Consider the following 18,494-nt stretch of genomic DNA (forward strand, 5'->3'; position numbering starts at 1 on the left):
AAATTAAATGATAAGCACAAACATGGGATGCATGGGGCTGCAACGGTAAGCGCACTGCAGAGACAGGAGACGGTCTTCTTGCAAAGCAGAAAAGGTATGAGCAGGTTTGTTTTCTTTTTTTTTTTTTTAATGTGTTTTGTTACATTGAAATTAATATGTGACAGTTTTCTCAAAGCAACTGGCTGGTTTGGGTGATATTTTCCACGACATTCGAGATATTTTTATTCTGTGCTGAGCTAGCAGGATTTGTAGTTTTGAAAGCCCTCCAGTCTTACTCTCCATCGCATATTGATATTTATTATGGAGCTGGGAACAGGTATAATGACTATACTCAGTCCATGCAAGATGCTGGGCCTGACTGTCACTTGCTGTGACACAGGTTTTCACTCATCTCTCCCAGCTATACAAGTGAAAAAGGAAACAGTAAGTTTCTCATTTCTGATATGAATCATAACAGCTTTCCTGGTTTTATGCTGAAGTACTCAGTAGTTCTCAGGATGAAACATCAGAAGCATAGAGGCCTAATGGATCGTGAGGTTTGAGAACTTTAGAAATTGTATTAACCTTCATTATATCTATATCAGTGAATAAAAGTGCGCTTATAAACAAAAACATGTAATAGAAATACATAAGTATAAATCAGTATAATGATTTTAAGTGTCAGTTTGTTTCCCACCTGGTCTCTCCTCTCCATTTTTATCTGTTGGCTACTTTCTGCAAAAAATATCACTAAGAATTTTTCTTTTTACAGTTTATGAGTCAGATACTAAACTGGGGCAGAGATAAAAATTATATTAATTTGGCTTCCACTGTAAATTGTTAATAAGCAGAGTAAAAATGTCCACTGTTATTATATATTCCTTTTGCAGTGGTGTTCAGGGATGCCCATTGTCAGGGAGCAGGATGTCTATTCAATTTGCAAATAATAAATATGGAGAAATATTAGTGTCTCAGAGACCTAAAAATCAAAGATACCATTCCATTTAGCAAATTATACAGGCCAGGTGAAAGCCATGATTTTGTGGACAGGTCTCAGGAATGCATGGTCTCTGAGAAGGGACTGGGCTTGGTAAGTCTAAAGAAGATCACAAAGTGGTTTAAACTTTGTTGTCCATGTGGATTTATACTTTGTCTTTCAATACCTGTAGCTTTTAAGTGGCTGAATGTTTTCAGCTCTATGTCCTTATGTGGCTGACATAAGGCCAGTGAGTGATACAAAAAAAAAAAAACAACCTAATTCAGTATCTCAAAACATGGGACACTAAGAGAAGACCTCTTTGTTTATTCTTTTTTCACTGAATTTCTGGTATTTTCTGCTCTTCATTGGCAAAAATAAATGATCCTTTTTTTCATCTTCTTCTTTGCCCTTTAGGTTCAGCATTTGTTAACAAAAAAAAAAAAAAGAAAAAAAAAGAAAAAAGGAATTGCATTAATTGCTGGAGAATAGTTCCAAACTCAGTGGTTGAATTCCAATTACAGATCCAATTCCAAATCAATACAAATGTAGCAAAAGCAAAGGCATTTCACTGATGCCAGTTGTAGGACTAACTGAGGAGAGTTTCTGTAACTGAAGGTGAACTGTAGGCTGAAGAACTTTAAGAGCTATTGCTAAAAGAGGCAAAGGAAAAGAACCAAGCTTAGCTTGCCTTCTCAAGTTTAAAAATTCCTTTTAGGCATGGTTTTATAACCTGTCAGAGGTGAAGTAGACTTTTAAGTAAAATAATGGATGCAGAATTCCAAAATACCAGTTAAATATACTGAATGTTTCTCTAAAATAGTCATAGATTGCCTTTTGAATAAGAAATATCCTTTTTTAATCTTATGTCTTGAAACAATAAAAATATCATACCTTTATCTGAAATAAGTACAATTTTTTTGTGATAAACATACTCAATTTTATGAACTCGTCTATTTAGTAGAAAGTTATCTTCTTTTCAAAACTTTGATGCCTAATTCCTTCATAATTTAGTATAATTTAATCCTTTATGGGGATCTCATGTTGTGAACTGCAGCTCCTTTCATACACGGTGAATTACTCTGTGGCTAATGAAATGAGACTTTCTCATAAATAATAAATGTGTTCAGAATTGAGAAGGACTGTTCATTTGATCATCAGAGACTTAGGCTCTTTTATTGCATGCTTAAACTGCTGCACATTGAGAACCCAATAATTTGGCTTTTTTTTCCATCATGGATCCTTCATCTGGGAGAGAACAAGAATTTTCTTACTGTATTAAAATGCCCAGTAATGAAGGATTTGATATTCTGAATTTCAATGTTAAAATTGATACTTCCTGGCTTTTCCAGGAATTAGAAGATGCAAGCGTACCTGATGAACAAGTAAACAGTGCTGGAGAAGAGAATTTGAACCTCAGAGTAGAAGAGCTGGAAAAGTCGGAGCAAAAACTGAAAGGTGTTCTAGAGGACTACGTGGAGTCAAATACTGTCCTAAGAAATAGGTAAATAAAAGGGGGTTTTGCATTCAAAATTAATGTGATGTGACAAATGTACTCTTCTCTCTGCCCCATGTACTGGCTGGCAAATGATACATGTAAAACTAGCAAAAAGAAAGACTTTATGTGGTTTTAGGGTGCCCGATAAGATGCATGTATAAGTGTTCTGTGTAGCTGTCAGAATAGAAATGGTATATTTAAGTTCTTATTTTTATTATCTGAACTGGATTTACAGCATCATGTAAAATCTCGTAGCAAATAAACAGACAGGTGTTTCATTCTTAAATATTCACAAGGTGTAAATTCTGCTTGTAAAATATATCCCTTTCAATTTAAGAGTTAATTTGGAATTCTGTGTTGCAAAAAAAAGTTCCTTGTTTCAGAAAGCTTCATCTAGTTTAGTATGTTAATGCTAATTATTACAGTAACTAAAGGCTCCATTAAGCATTAATTATGCAGTTGACTGGAATAATAAGATCAAGTTTTTGATAGTCAGCAACTGCACTGTTCTAAACAAAGCCAAATATTTAAAAGGATAGAAAATATAAATGGCATTCAAAATAATTATTTGTATAATTTCTTAAATTGTTTTGATTCATCAAGGGATTTGGCCAGAAATGTTTTAATAATGGACTTTTTGTCAAAGTAATAATAAAACTTTTTTGAAATAGAAGCTTTTGTAGGAATAGGCCTATTTTAACAAAGATTTCAGGGAGGGGAAGATGGGAAGAACTTTATTTACAACCAAAACAGAGAAAATATGAGAGAACAGTTCAAGGAGAGCAAATGGCCAGCTGAAACTTGGCTGGGATATAGGAAGCCCATTTTCAGGGATCTTAGCTAGCCAGTAGGGAGAAAAGCAATCCCGTGCCTGAAGTTCTTGTGGCTGAAGATCAGACAGATGAGATGAGGAATGATGTGGAAGGCAGAACTGCTGGGGAAAAAAGAGCGAAGCAGAGTGAGTAGCTGTAATTAGCCAGGGCAGAGTTTTGGGCTGATGTGGCCCAGTTTCCTTTGATACCAGTGTTAGATTATGCGATGAACTATGATGGGGAGGACCTCGTCAGGTTCACTTTGATACATAAATAGGTACTTACTTAATGATGTGTTTTCTATCTTAATCCTGTTGCTTCAGAAATATGTTTTTATGTGAGATTTTTGAACAAAGGTAGTGTTGTCATGCTGGGATGGAGGTAGCAGGAAATTTTGGCAGGTAGGGGCAGGAAGACAAAGCTAGAAGATAGAAATGAGCAGGGGAGCCAAGTGGAAGACTGCTGAAGGTTGAATGAAGAAATTCAAGGAAGATATGGTACAGCACAGTCCTGAGGGGCACAGGGGTAACGTGTGCATCTCTGAAATGAGAGAAGAGGAGCCTTTAGTACCTGCCGCAGGAGAGGAGAGATTCGGAAAAACAATTTCTTTAACAAGAAAAGGATGTTTTGGAATTCAGAGCTGTTTAAAGCATGGGGAAAATTTTTATGTGTAGGCTGAAAAGGGAAGCAAATCTTTAAGGAAAATATAAAGATTGCTCTCAGCAACAGGCGAAGCAAAACTGTATTTTGTCAAAAATCCAACTTTGTGGACAAAGTCAATACAGTTAGCCATTATAGGTTGCAGTCTCCACTGTGAGGAATGTTACAAGTAAGATGTTTTCCCTTTGGTCAGTAAAACACATTGTTGCTTATAGGTTACCTGTAATCTTAATTTCAATGGGAAGCATTTACCATCATATAAAATTTGGATTTGCTAACCCTGAACCTAGCAAAGTTCTATGGTCAGATACACGTAGAGACCAAAGTGTTGTGGCTGTCTTTATGGCAAGTTGTTACTTCATATAGCGTGCCAAGCTTCAGTGAACATTAATCTTGTAAATGTGTTTGCTTATGGTTTTCATATTAAGCTAGCGAGAGAGAGAAGGAACATAGACATTGCTTTTAACAGTTTTGAGAGTCTCCAGTGTAATGTGCAAACCCCAGCAGACTTGTTAAGAATGATGTGTTTATTATTAGAGATCAACTATTTGTTACTATTTTATTGTTGGGAGAAAAATAGAAAAATAAAGATAAATTGATGCATTGCTGGTGACTGCTTATCCATCTGGAACTGTATTGTGTGGTATTTACTTAGCACAGATCTCCATTCTCACTATCACAGGATGAAAGAGCTGGAGCTGTCACACAAAACACTTCTTGTGACGATGGATCAACTAAATATGAAGTTGCACCAGATTGAAAATGCAGATGTTCGTATTAAAGAGAAACTGCGAGGCATTCGGGAGGACCTGATCAACTTGGTGAGGAGGATATTGTTTCAAATGACCTAGTTTAGCTTCTTCTTTGTGGTAATAATTTATAAGTCAATCTCACCTCCAGTGACCTCTCTGTTTCTAAGCATTAAATCATCTCAACCTTTCCCTTTTTCTACAACCAGAGGAATCAGATGAACTTTTTGGTCTTTTTTGCCCCACTTTCTATTTCTCTAATGTTTTTGACAGCACTGCCATTATTCCTCTCATTTGGGCCCTTAATCTTTGAGATATACGCTCCCACTTACTTCTTTCTCCCCAGAACCCACTCAGAGGACTCCTTCTCCCTAGGTCAGACTTTAACTTTCTAGCCCCATAATAAAGCTGTTTTTTGATTCCCTACCAATGTGATACAACAGCACACCACAGCTAACCCAGCCTGTTTTCTGTACGAAATGCAGCCGCTTGGCCTGTCGTCTGACTCTTGAATTGCTCATGCGTTTTCAAGCTGGGCCCCGCCTGCTCTTGCATACGCTTTAAGCTTCCTGCTTAGCTTTGTGTCCTCTTCCAGCTTTCCCAGGTGGTTTGGGTCTTACCTTCTTTCCCGTGATGCACTGTTGTGTGGGTCACCACTTGCGGTCCAAGCCCTCCTCTGCAGAGTGCCCTTGCTGGAGCAAGCTGAGCTGCTCCCTCCTTGCCAAGAAGGCCCCACTGGCGATTTCATGCCCTCACAACTCCCTCTCCCCACGTCTGGTGGGAAATTGTCAGCTCTGCAGTGGAAAGCCTTCAGTTCTCCTGTTAGTACTTCTTCACGTAAATGTTTTGTATCCGAAAGGTTGGCTGTTGGCTGATAACACATGCAACAGGCATTTTTGCCAAGTCTGCACAGCTCATAGGATGGATCCATGAAAATACTGAAGGAATGAAAGTTATTCAGGGACAGTCTACAAGGAAACGATACCTTTTGATTCTGTTTATCACAAGATACACTTTCATTGTCTCAGCATTTTAAGTCAAAGTTGAATAATCTGACAGGACACTAGTACCATGCAGGACGACTCAAAAGAAAGAAAAATAGTCTTTGCTTTTTTATTTAAAAGTGAAATGTATTTTCCAAGACTCGGGAAGCTTAGACATACATATATTCCCACCAACAGTTAACCAAACTATTATCCCACACTTACGTGACTTCGCACAACATTTCAGCCTAACATTCCTCCTGTCCTGTCCTTTCCTTACTGGTGAACCCCTTGGACAGGAAAATGCTGGAGATCAAAAAGACTGACCGAAGGATGTCCTTGAAGAAATACAGTAATATCTCTGTGCCTTCAGTCTGGCTTCAAAGTTGCCACGATGGCACTGTGATACTGGTGGCTCTTGCTCTGCTCAGAACAAGGGCAGCATGTGAATCCTGAAAGCCTCCTCTGTCTTTCACTGACATCTTTCACCTCTGTATGTCTCTGTGTTCAAACACGCTTTGGTGCAAATGAAAATACCAAAGTCTTTCTCAAACTGATTCAAAAGGCATCTGTTCCTTCCTCCTTTTCCACGGGGATCATAAAAAGAGCTGACAGATGACAGGTATGGCGAAGGGCAAAGGGCAAAACTTGGGCTCTGAAAAGTGCATTTTATGTTTGCTGTAATGAAACCACAGCTTCTCTGGCTGTAACATCTCAGTGCTATGCTACTGTCAGAATTAATGATGTGTTACTCTGTAGTTCAGAGCTGGTTATATGAATTCCAGTCCAAGGGTTTCTTTTGATTTAATGTGTACTATAAAATATGCAAAAGGGAGTGTTTAAAAACTTCATGTATTTTATGTAGTAGTAGATATGGGTGAGTGTGTGTTTTGTTTGTTTCCTGCTAAGATGCATCAGCAATGGCTGAAATGACAAAATAGTAGGTCAGTTTTTCTCTAAATACAGGATTTTACTGGCTTTAAGTAATTGCTATGTATGTCATTTCTCAGTTTTCAGAAAACAAGGGCAGATTTATTGCAAAATTAAGAAAAATTGTAAGGGAAGAGGAGATTTAGTATCAAGACATTAACCATGCAACTCACTGAAATTGTAGGTTGAAAACCAAAAAAAGTCAGAGAAGAAGCAAAAAGAAAAATTACATTGGCTTCAGGAGCAGCTGAAGACAAAAGAAGATGAATTAAAGCGCCAGTCAGAGTATTTTGAGCACTACAAACAAAATCAGAGACAACAGACAGCAGTGCTGAGAGAAAGGGAATGTTACCTTCGGGGTGAGGTATCCAGGCTGGAAAAGCAAGTCCTAGATCTTAGTGCCCATATTGTTCTTTTGACATCCGAGTTAGAAGAGGGAATGGTGCAGTATCTCCAGCAGAAGCTGGAATCAGCATTCAGTGGGACTCAGAGCTATAAACACCCCGACGTGGAAGTAATGGAACTGAAAACTTGCATTGAAAATGTGGAGCACGACATGAAAAGCCACCTTGAGACTTTTCAGCAAAATCTGAAGTTCTTAAGGGAAAAAGAGGAGGACAAAAGGAGAGAACAGGCAGACCTGATGACTGAACTCCAGTGCTCTCAGGACACTGAAGCCTTTCTCAGAAGAAAATTGGAAGAATCTTGCCATCATGTTTATAGACTGAAATTATCTGAAATCAATCTACAGGAAGAAATGGAAGAGCTTTTGGATGAAAATAGGGCTTTAAAAGATCAAGGTAGGGTGAAGTTGAAAAAGAAGAAAGAAAAGGACGCACGATTTACAAGATTGGAGAACAGAGACAACAGTGTTGACTGGGTAAGTAAAAATAAGGCAAAATATTATTAGCTTTTATCTTTATGTCACCCTGGATTACACTTGTCATTAGATGTGCAATCAAGATGCGAGTGTGAGGCTTTTTTCTTCCTGCGTTTTTTTCCTTTATTTGTGTTGAAGCATTAGTACTTCACAGTGTCTAATTCACACTCACTGGAATCAGTAGTTGATCGCATCAGTGCTTTTATTAGGTGCATACTGAGGGCACTTCACAAATCTTGTTTCCTTAAGTTTTTAAGTGACGTGCCCAAGGCAAAAGGTCTCAGTTAGCACTAGAAGTAGAGCCCAGAAGAACTTCTGAGACCTCTGTCTCGTGGACACTATTCAGTGGAGGAGTACACATATGGTTGGGTGAGTTTTCACATGTTTTTCATGCCCAAATGCTGAAGAAAAAAGCACAGCTGACAATAAATCTTGTCTAGGAGATTTTTCTGGATAATGGTGAACAAGGGAAGATGGATGCAGTATTCATGACTGGGAGTGAGTTGAGATATTCAATGGTTTGCAGCTCCGTAGCATTGTGATATGCCCTGAATACACTGAATAGGACTTGTTTGCTTTAAGGACTTCACTCCAGCATTGCATGGGAAAGCTCTGCATATGCTGTAATATGACATTCAGCTTCTGCCAATTCATTTTGCTGACAAAGAAAAATTCTTTTCACAGAGAGGACTCAAACAAAGTTTTATTCTTTATGCACTAGGTGGAGGGTGTTTTTATTCTGGGGATTTATTAAATAAAGTGAAATCAGCTAAGCCTCACACTCAGCTGCTCTATTCAAATTGTGACCTGATATCCCAAGAACTCTCCTGATTTTAACTTCAGTTAACCAGGAGGTAATGGGCATGAAAAAACCAATCCTTTAGTATAGGAGGACAGTCAGACTGTGAGTACTTTCAGAACTGGAAGAAGGTAGAAAGGATCTTTTCTCCGTAAAAGCTAGAAGAAATAAAGGCAAAATTTTAACCTGGTAGTTGAATGCACCTTTGCAGACCTGGTGATTTTGTACCCTTAGTGGCTCTACAGTCCCAAAGAAGTGAGGTCCAGGAGGTTGCCTTTGTGTGAGAAAGAGTGGTAAGGTCATCCTGCAGTAACTGGCAGCACATGGGTGCCCTTTGTGGAAGCTCAGAAGCTGTGCCTCACCGCATTTGTCTCTATAGCTGCCCCGAAGTGGCAGAAGGACTGACTGCTGTTCCTTATTTTTATACCTGAACCACTGCTACAGTCACTTTAACTAGTGAGTTCACTTTTTCTTGGGAATGAAGAATAAGGTTTGAAAATATATTAAGATATTTCTAGAGGGACTTGCACTGAGTTGTAAACAGGTACAACAACCATGTATGCTATGAGTGGACTGCCCAACTAAAATCAGGAGGGAGGATTTCAGAGCCAGGGAAGAAGTAGTGGAGAATTACTATTGGTTTGAGAAAACTGAGAAAAGGAGAAAGTAAACATTGAGTTATTTGAAGGTGTGAAAGCAAGATATATCAACTAATTGCCTGAGACTAATCCAAAAAGTCTTCAAAAAACAGGACCAAATCTCTTTCATTCTATGCTGTACCCTAATAAAAGGTTATTTTTTCCTCTACACAAGGTTTTCTTACCATTTCTTTTCTAAGTACTAATTTACATCTGTGTTGTCATAGGAGGTTACTGAGTCTCAATTACCCAGTCTTTGGAATAAATGAGCAGGTCATCATTTGTGTTAAGCTAGTTTACTATGGTCTGCTGCACAGTCGGTTACGTTCCTTAAATGCTGTGTTTAACGTTCCTTAAATCCATCAGCAGCATCAAATCTTGTGCCTTCTGCATTTCTGGTTGTCTTTTCCTCTTGGTACTGCTAGTAATTCACTTGGATTCTTCTAGTAGAAAATGACTTGAAATAGCAGGGGAAAAAAATCAGTATCTATGATAAAAGGAGGAGGGAGACCTCTGGTGTTGTACCGTAAAACTGAAGAGGGCTTTTGTTTTACTAGCACCTATTAAAATAGAATTTCCTAATCTCATTACCTTGATCGTGTAGTATTCAAGCCAAAATAGTTGAAAGAGAAGTCCTATTTGAGCTCATCATGAAAGAGAAGTCCTATTTGAGTTCATCATACTCCATCAACAGCTGTAAAAAAGAGAAATTGTGTGCAATACAAGAAAGATTTTCATGCTGTTACTTTTTGGGAAAGCTGCTTGTATACAATTTTTCAGTGAAAGAGCATTGTATCCAAGCATTGTATCTTTTACATCATTTTGTGTAACTTTCTTTTGACAGAACCCACATATCAATAAAGAAAAGATATCTGGGAAGAAATAAAGGCAAACTTGCAGGAAAATAATGAGTGTGTTTCAAGGAATTAACGTTAGCTCCAATATTACTGAGAAAATGAAGGAAGAACTCTTGGAAGTGTTGTAGTTTCCACTTAAGTCATGGCACCCAGTCAAGAATCTCAGAGCACTATAGTGTGCCAGCTGACTTGGGTTGAAATCCAAATTATTCTCACTGGTGATCATGTGGAAAATCAAGTGGCAATTTCTGACTCACTATAGACCGAAGACTTTGAAGTCATTGCCTTTCCCATCTGTATGTAGTTTTAAAGCTGCAGCTCAGCCCAAAGGGACCAAGTTTGTTTTCTGCTGGCATTTGATGCAGGGCAGTGCGGGAAGACAAAAGTGGCTGTGTTGGCTTGTTTTCTGTGCTGTAGCTGTTTTGGCTACCACCTCGATTACGCGTTTTGTTGAGAAAATCAGACCCGAGTCTTCTGTTCACTAAAAATGAGCACGTTGCATACGAAATGTGACCTGTTGTGTATCAAGAAATAAAGGTATTTGCTTTGCACCAGAAATTGTTGTCACAATTTCCAAATTCAATCAGAGAGTCAAGATAAATGTCAAGAACAGAATGTGAAAGTTACAATTAAATTATCAATGGAAAAGAAAATTTTATTTAGGGCAATTATTCTACTTTGAGTTCCTCCAACCTAGGAACAGTTATCATTGTAGCTGGGCACTGAACTATTAGTCTCAGTCCCTACTTGATTGGACTTTCTTTTCTCTTTGTTCATAAGCATATAGTTTAGTCTCTGTTCTGATAGTGTTCCACCTGTGATCTGACATACTGCATGCTTATTACTCAGATTTTCTTCCTTAACTCTTTGCAAAGTATGAAGAACACATTAGAGGGAAGTTTAAAACAATGACATTTACTAGAAAATGTTGGAATGAGAAAACTGTACGAAATACTAGCAATTATAAGGAAATAGTGGGTCTTTTGAATGTAAAATAGCAAAGGAAATTTATGTGCCTGTTTTTCATAGCACAAATACTGTATGTTTATGGCCTGTTTTCTGCTTTTCCTCCTCCTTTTCCCATTAAGAATGCAGAACTAATCCAGGATGACATTCAAAATTGGAAATGGGGAGCAGTTGTGGATTCACTCAGAAGCAAAGCTACTCAAACTCCGGTTGTGCTGCTACATGCTAAAGAGTCTGGTATGAAAACAAACTGTAATTATTGCTTTCATATCTGTGCAATAAAATAAAGATGATTTCATTCATGTGGTGTGCATGCCTTGGAAGGTGTAAGACCTTCTGAAAACCTTCTAATCTGTAAACTGTATCTTGGGAAAGTGAAGCAGTAACTGTTTGCCAGTGTGAGACTAGCATTTAGATAGGAGCTTTCTCAAGAAATCCCAAAACTTTCAAGAAGCTACAGAGGTGAAGAATTAGGGGATACTTCCCATGTCCTGGCTGAAGTATAGTGTTTGAGAATGCTGTGCAGCAGTCAGGTTTGCTTTTTAGGTCATACAACGTGAAAGCTCTGATCTTGCCAAATTTTATCAGATAAATTCTTCCAACGTAAGTTAATGGAAATTTTATAGCAAATTTCAGTATATGAAAAGGTAGACCTGCACTGAATAATTTTATCCCATAATTTTAACCCATAAATTTTCATCTACACACCATAATGAGATGTGTTTTCCATTTTTAAAGGCTTTGAGAACTGGGGAGGACCCCAGATATACCTTATTTTAAAGCTTAATATTTATGTTTTCTTATGAAGTTTGCTTTCTTGTTTGATGTCCTTCTTATCTCTGCATCATTGGCGATGTGTGCTTCTGGTAGAGAAGGACCTTTTGAGCATACTCTCACTAAAATACTTTTCTGTCCAAAACATCTGGTCAGATGGTTTTGGGTTTGTTTTTCATGCAACTGTTTGGGACTGGCATTACACTTGTCCAGTGCTTTACCATAACAGAAACACCAGGCTATAGCTGTGATGGGCTAAAGCAGATGGAGGAGCTACCAGAAGAACTTCTACCAGTTTTGCAACACAATTCCAATGCCTATGCAGAAGTTGCAGGTCTAGCTGAGATTGAGCAGGTGAGAAGAAAAGTTACCACTATTTTTGCTGTCTTTGAGCACATTGAGTCTGTGAATTTTGTGATAAAATGAAAAGTTGGTGTATCTAAAGATGAATATAAAAGTAGCTTTAAGTTATATCTACTGAAGATATTATTCAAGATGAATACATGTGTGCACTAAGAAAATTATTTACTTTTGTTGCAAATTTTAAATAATTTACAAACTCTTTGTATGGAAATATTTTTTCTCATCTGTCTGTAATCAAGTATTTTATGGATGAAGTGAAAAATACATTACGGTTAGCAACAGGGAACAACATATCTTAGCTTATATTTTTCAGTTTGAAACATATCTCTTCTGCTTTTACCAGGTCACCTTTGGAATGAAGAGGGCAGGTACTCTAGAAGACAGTTTCACTTTGTTCAGATGTACCCCAAGTTATTGTGGAGCAAGACTGCTTCCTTCTTGCTCTGAGAATTTAACTAATGATGAGACAAGTAAGGAAACCAAAGATGAAGAAAACTTTTCTCTCTTGAAGGAACAAGCTATAAATCTACCAGCAAAGATGTTCCCTGTTTCTGTGATTGAAGTTTTGATGAGGAAGAAGCCCAAATTTACCTTGTTAGAACCTGAAAGCTACCACATATCAGCTGTCACCTCTGTAAAGAAAGTGAGGAGTTTGGATTTCTGTGAGGCAAATACCACTCTTTGCTTTGATGTCCTCTGCCTTGTTGCAGAAGGAAGATTTTCTGACAAAGCTTCTGCACTTCTTTGTGGAAAAATACCTTGCACTGTAACTGAAATTTTCACATCATCTCTAGAAAAATACAGCATGGAAAAACATTGGGAAAACAAGAAAATTCTGCCAAAAAGCCTAGGTGAAAATGAATGCCTGGATAAAGTTGTTGATGATGGAAAGTATCATCAAATCTTTAGAGGGAGAGCTAAAGGAGAAGAAATACAGCATGAGAAAGCCCAACCACAGCAGGTGACCTGTGTTCCTGAGGAAAGTTCTGAGATTTTAAATAAAACTGAATTGATCAGGCCTGGGAAGCAAGGAATGGAAACCAAAGACAGACTGGGTAGCCCACAGAGTGTCCAAAATTTATCTGTTGATTTTAAAGACTTAAAGAAGCATTTTGAAGGGAACCCTCAACCAATGCAGAAACAAAGAAACCCCTTAGAAATCTGCACCTCTGATGTGAATAGGGTATATAATGGAGAAAACATGATCAAAATGGAGGCGATAGGAGAGCAACCTCAGAAACCACCCCACCAAGCAAACCCTTCCAGCAATATTGGCCTGAAAAAAAAGAAAGACCAGACCCTGAAACTCTGTGAGCCAAACGAGAAGAACTTCTCATGTCAAAAAATAGCTGCTGAAAACATGCAATATGCATCTCAGAATTTTTTTTTGTCAGAGGAAGAGAGGTATCCACTAAACACATCGTCTCCTGTGCAGGAGAGGGCTTTGTGCTTAAACAAACTGTTCCTGCCAGGGAGCAATTTTTATGAGTGTTTTTGTCATCTGTCACCACTGGAAGCTGGTAGTGAACATAATGTGAAAATACATGCACTGGAAAAAGCGGTGACTGTGTGTTCTCAGAGGATATTTCTACTGATGCAAGAGAATGAAAATTACTCAAAAAAAGTCAGTATATTACAACAGGAGAATGAGAGATATGCTCAGATGATGTGTGCACTGGAAGAGGAGATGGATGCATATTTTCAATACATTTTAGCAGTAGATGAAGTTAACATTGTTTCATTCCAAAACTTACTTAATGAGAAAGAAGTTGCTGGTGGATGTTTTAATGACTTACCAGAAGAAAACATCATGAGCCCAGGAGCATTTTTTGTTGAAATCTTCTCTAAGAACCTTTCATGTGTTGCAGAGAAAAATAAGAATTCTGAAAATGACTCATTGACAATTGCATCAAAAAAACTTCCCAGGAGTGTTTTATCCCTGGATGGAAGGAAAACGAGATATTTTCAGCTGCTTTCTGACCTGAAAGAAGAAAGAAGCAGATGCTTCAAAGAAATAGCTAAATTATTACAAGAAAAGGAGAACTATGTAGCAAAATATAATGAACTAATACAAGAGAAAGAGGGAAATTTACACAGAATATCTCTTTTAGAAGGTGAAAAAGAAACTTTATTGGGAAGTTTGGCAGAGGTAAAGCGTGAACAAGACAAATACAGTACCGTGGTTTCAGAACTTCAAGAGTGCAAAACCAGCTGTTATCAAACTATTTCTGATTTACAGGAGGAAAAATGTGTGCTGAAAAGAGAGATGGACAGGATCAAGAAAGAAACTTCAGAACAGCTTGATGAATTTCAGAAAGCCAATGCAAACTTTATTTTAGAAAACAGAAAATTGAAAGAATTTCTGTCTTCTTTGGGTTTTACCTATGAAGACCTGAGAAAAGATAAAAGTTCGGGAGCAAGGGGAAAGATAGTAAAACTAAAAGAAGAAAGTCAACAACATAGTCTTAAGCCAAAGAAAGTTGAAACAGCATGTAGTGTAACTCAGACTGAAGAAGAAGGAGTTCTGGTTATAGACCCCTCAAACTATTTCCCTGGAAAAGAGGTAAATAATAACAATGAGGAATGTTACCAAGCAGGATCTTCTAAAGAAAGGGGGAGACATAAATGTCATTTGGATGACAAAGCTAAATGAGCTTTGTAATATAGAAAATGTTGTAACGACCATGTGCTGGAGATCTGAGGTGCTAAAGTTAACTTTGAAACAGAAGGCAAAGTACCAGAGAGTTTTTTCTGAATGTTGTGTTAGAGAATTTTAAAGTGATCATAGAATCATAGAATTGTTTAGGTTGGAAAAGACCTTGAAGATCATCAAGTCCAACCGTTAACCTAACCCTGCCGTCCCACCACGAAACCATGTCCCTAAGCACCTTGTCTACCCGTCTTTTAAATACCTGTAGGGATGGGGACTCAACCACTTCCCTCGGCAGCCCATTCCAGAGCCTGACAACCCTTTCATTGAAAAAATTTTTCCTAATGTCCACTCTAAACACACCCTGGCTCAACTTCAGACCATTTCCCCTCGTCCTGTCACCCATTACCAGGGAGAAGAGGCCGACCCCCACCTCGCTACAGCCTCCTTTCAGGTAGTTGTAGAGGGCAATAAGGCCTCCCCTCAGCCTTCTCTTCTCCAGACTAAACAACCCCAATTCCCTCAGCTGCTCCTCACCAGACTTGTGCTCCAGACCCCTCATCAGCTTGGTTGCTCTCCTCTGGACATGTTCCAGCAATGCAACATCTTTCTTGTGGTGAGGGTCCCAAAACTGAACACAATATTCAAGGTGTGGCCTCACCAGTGCGAGATACAGCAAGCTACAAATTTAAAAATACTATTAGAAGGAGTGCATTGTTCAGGCATTTTTAAAATCATTTATCTTCTTGCAAGAGTAAAAGCTTCTGGTAGAGCAAATTAATTTCCACAAACTTCTGTTACAATGGTGAAGTATTCAGGGCCGTGAAACATGTCTTACTGAAAAGTATGGACATGTTAACTTATTAACTTTTATTCTGATAGAGTTTATTTTTTTCCTGTTTTGATTTTTATGAAACATATGCCTAAAGACAGAATCTTTACTTATAGTGGATTTCTCGTCCATGTTTGTCCTCTGTAGTCACAAATCTTACACCAGTGAATTTCTATGGAGATTATTATGTTCTTGTAAAAGCAGAATTATTACTTCAGTTGAGAATAATCATCAGGGAAAGATTTATTGCTACTATCTTGATTTTATGCAAATGTTTTTAGTAATTCAGATAGAAGGAAACCATGTATTGTTCTGTAAAAAAATGTGTGTACCTTTTTGTATGCATGAGAGGAGTCATGTATTTCTGTTGTGTACCCAGGGCAGCATCTTTGAAAGCTACAGTGTGATGAAAGAGCAAGTCAAAAAGGCGAAAGAAGAACTAAAAATACAGCAAAAGGAATTACAAAAATCAAGAAAAGAGGTAACCACCTACTCTGATGTAATTCTGAGGAGCAAATTTGTTTTCTTGCTTGTTTTCTTACCTGGCTGTTCTTCTTTCTGCCAGGATTTAACACAAAACAGGGAAGTATCTGATCTGCAGAAGCAAAATGTCCCTCTTTGATCTTTCAGGTGACGAGTTGCACAGCCATTCGTGGTTGGCCAGAACTTCAAGTGAAGCTGCATTCCCCCAGCATGCTTTGACAGAAGCTGAGTGCTTAATAAAGACACCCAGAACGAACTACCTGCTGTGGCCATCCCTGGGCCAGCTGCTTCCCTCCCCCTCACTACGAGTGAGGAGGAGTAGAATGCAGTAGAAGCACAGAGGACTATGGCAAACCTGCATTGAAAGCAGTTTTTGAATGAGAGGCAAAATAATATAAAATCTGATACTGTCGAGGGGTCTTGCTATGCCCAGTGATGGTGCAAAGCACACAGACTGCCCCTCCTCTTGACATCTATATTGTAAACACAAAAAGTCCAACACCACTTACGTGGAAACTTGTTTGGGTGGCTAGTTCTGTGCCTGCATGAAGGAAATCTGCAGCCAGATTTTAATACCAGCCAAGGAAGCTTTCAGTGTTGTGCCTTTCTGAATGCGTTAGCTTTCACATTCCTATTTTTTATTGAAGAATCTCCACTCGATGCTTATCAAAGCAGAAGTATTGCTTTTTTGGCAAGCGTATATTTATGGGGCTGTTTCATGCAATAACAGGCATTGCTCAGACTCCCTGTGGAAAAACCACTGGCAGGAAGAAGTGTGTCGAGCATGTAAAAGAGCAGTAGGATTGCACATGGTGGGTGTACAAAATGGTTGTCCTTTGACAGCTGCTTTACAAGGCTTCCCAGATTTCAGGTGAGGCCACTGGAATGAAGGAATAGATTTGGATGCGTGTTGGATGGTTAGGTGAGGACTTCTGACCTTGTAATTGGAATATGAAGAGATCATTTGATTTTTATTTATTTTTATTATTAGCTTAGATACTTTTAACCTTTTATGTGTTACAAGGAAGCTGTGTCTTACAACACCTTCCCCAGTTTACTTAAAAGAATGTGAAGCCTTTGCTTTCAGAAGGGAGAAGCAGTGATTTCTCAGATGAGGGAAGGAGCTTGCTGTTGGGCAACAAGCTGATCTACTGAGTGGTTTTTTGTGGTTTTCTTTTTTTTTTTTAAAAAAAAAAAACAAACCTACAGTTGATGTGTGTAAGTGGAGAAAATGCATCCTAGAAGAAATACAAAGGTGGGGAGGTTTTTTTTCCCACCTTTGCATTTTTCATTTTTTATATTTGTCAGGAAGATTTTTTCCCATAGCTGATAAAATCTTACTTTCCATTTGCTCTGAGAGCTTTCAAAGAAAATTCTGAAATTGTGACTGCATTCACAACATTCATTCAAGATACCATCAAATTTAGAAAGCAGTTTAAAAATTAATCTATTTTTCTGCATAGCTCTAGTTACGGATGTTTCTACAGGACTTACTTTAAAGTCTTACTCATTTCTTATAAGAAGATTATAGTGTATTGTGTAATTCCATTTATTTTAATCAATTTACAACAATTTAAGACTTGTGATGTGGAGATCAGACTCAAGTCCATGGTTGTAAGCTCGTATTGAGAAATGCTACCACTGGTAGACTAATTATACTCAGTAATTTTGCATTTTTATTCTTCCTGTTAGGCTCAGAAATGGTACATAGAACTTGGCTTTGCTGAAACAAGATACGAAGAAATCAAAACTCATTTGACACAAACTCTCTCAGAATTACACCATCTTAAACAAGAGGTTGGGGACAAAATGCTTGGAAAGCAGCACTGCAAATTAACGGTATGTATGTAAATAGAATGGAGAAAAGCATTTTCCTTTGAGGGGAATATTTTGCATGTAGAGACACCCATTATTGTTATTGGTAATAGATTTGAAGCAAGTATAGGGCACCTAGAGCCACTGGAGCTATAAACTTGAAAGTGAGCAAGTATTATGCAAGGTAGGCCATCTGTCTACAGGATACTCCAAAGTCTGGGCTCTACATCTGCATTATAGACACCTCAGTTTTTTAGGAGGACTCTTGTCCTGCTCTTTCATCCTGCTCTCTCTAGCCAGGGTAATTTTCTGCGGCCTGGATTTTCAGGTGACCTTAATGAAAGGCATTTCCCTTCAGTCCCCTCTGCCTCTCCTGCTCTGCAGTTGGAGAAGTCTCCAGTATTTCCAGTATTTGGCCTTTGTGCCTTGTAGCCCCGAGTACTAGATTTGCATAGACAAAATGACATGATGCTGGACATTTTATGGAGAAACTTACATTGCAAGTGAGCAGGTGATGTGGATCAATGTCTGTAATTGATGCGTGGAGCTCAAGTGTGTGTCCCTAAAATCCGGGAAATCTTTCTATCACATGGGGGAGAGAAAGTCTCATTGGAATGTATCTATATCACAGAAATTCTGGGTTTGCTGTAAATGAAACTTTTTTGAATTTTCAGGTAGCTCTGTGTCTTGATAAAGTTTTTACATCTTCCACCAAAAAGAAGTGTTTTGTGGAAAGATTTTAAATTATTGAATTATCTCCTGGAAGCAGCTTTCATAAAGACTTTTCAGCCAGCCTTGAAATTATTTCTGTCCTCGTTGATAGGGAAACTGTGAAGAAGAAACATGCAAC

The 18,494-nt window shown here is 38.2% G+C and overlaps 1 protein-coding gene across 4 annotated transcripts; it reads left to right on the forward strand.

The window, feature by feature from the left end:
* The first annotated feature begins 6 nt into the window (after window positions 1-6).
* Window positions 7-18,494, forward strand: CUNH4orf50 (chromosome unknown C4orf50 homolog). 4 transcript variants are annotated; one of them, XM_035891098.1, is made up of 11 exons: window positions 7-94; window positions 2,308-2,459; window positions 4,608-4,746; window positions 6,772-7,467; window positions 10,850-10,964; window positions 11,731-11,855; window positions 12,208-14,427; window positions 15,726-15,827; window positions 15,977-16,751; window positions 17,522-17,668; window positions 18,319-18,494. In XM_035891098.1, exons 3-9 carry the CDS (start codon window positions 4,609-4,611, stop codon window positions 16,046-16,048), a joined length of 3,468 nt encoding a protein of 1,155 aa, XP_035746991.1. In that variant the 5' UTR covers window positions 7-94; window positions 2,308-2,459; window position 4,608; the 3' UTR covers window positions 16,049-16,751; window positions 17,522-17,668; window positions 18,319-18,494. The 4 variants fall into 4 exon arrangements, with proteins under 4 accessions (XP_035746991.1, XP_035746992.1, XP_035746990.1 ...); XM_035891099.1 differs by having other exon boundaries at window positions 15,977-16,700; XM_035891097.1 differs by having other exon boundaries at window positions 7-104; window positions 15,977-17,668.

The sequence above is a fragment of the Egretta garzetta genome, unplaced genomic scaffold, assembly GCF_000687185.1.
Source record: "Egretta garzetta isolate BGI_Z169 unplaced genomic scaffold, ASM68718v1 scaffold193, whole genome shotgun sequence".
In the NCBI taxonomy this organism is placed as follows: Eukaryota; Metazoa; Chordata; class Aves; order Pelecaniformes; family Ardeidae; genus Egretta; species Egretta garzetta.

Excerpts from the sequence above, each read along its gene's own strand:
- CUNH4orf50 (XM_035891097.1), top strand. The coding sequence starts at position 4,609 with ATGAAAGAGCTGGAGCTGTCACACAAAACACTTCTTGTGACGATGGAT. Across the intron at positions 11,856-12,207 it reads GTCTAGCTGAGATTGAGCAG|GTCACCTTTGGAATGAAGAG; the intron begins GTGAGAAGAAAA and ends TGCTTTTACCAG. Across the intron at positions 15,828-15,976 it reads TACAAAAATCAAGAAAAGAG|GTGACGAGTTGCACAGCCAT; the intron begins GTAACCACCTAC and ends TTGATCTTTCAG.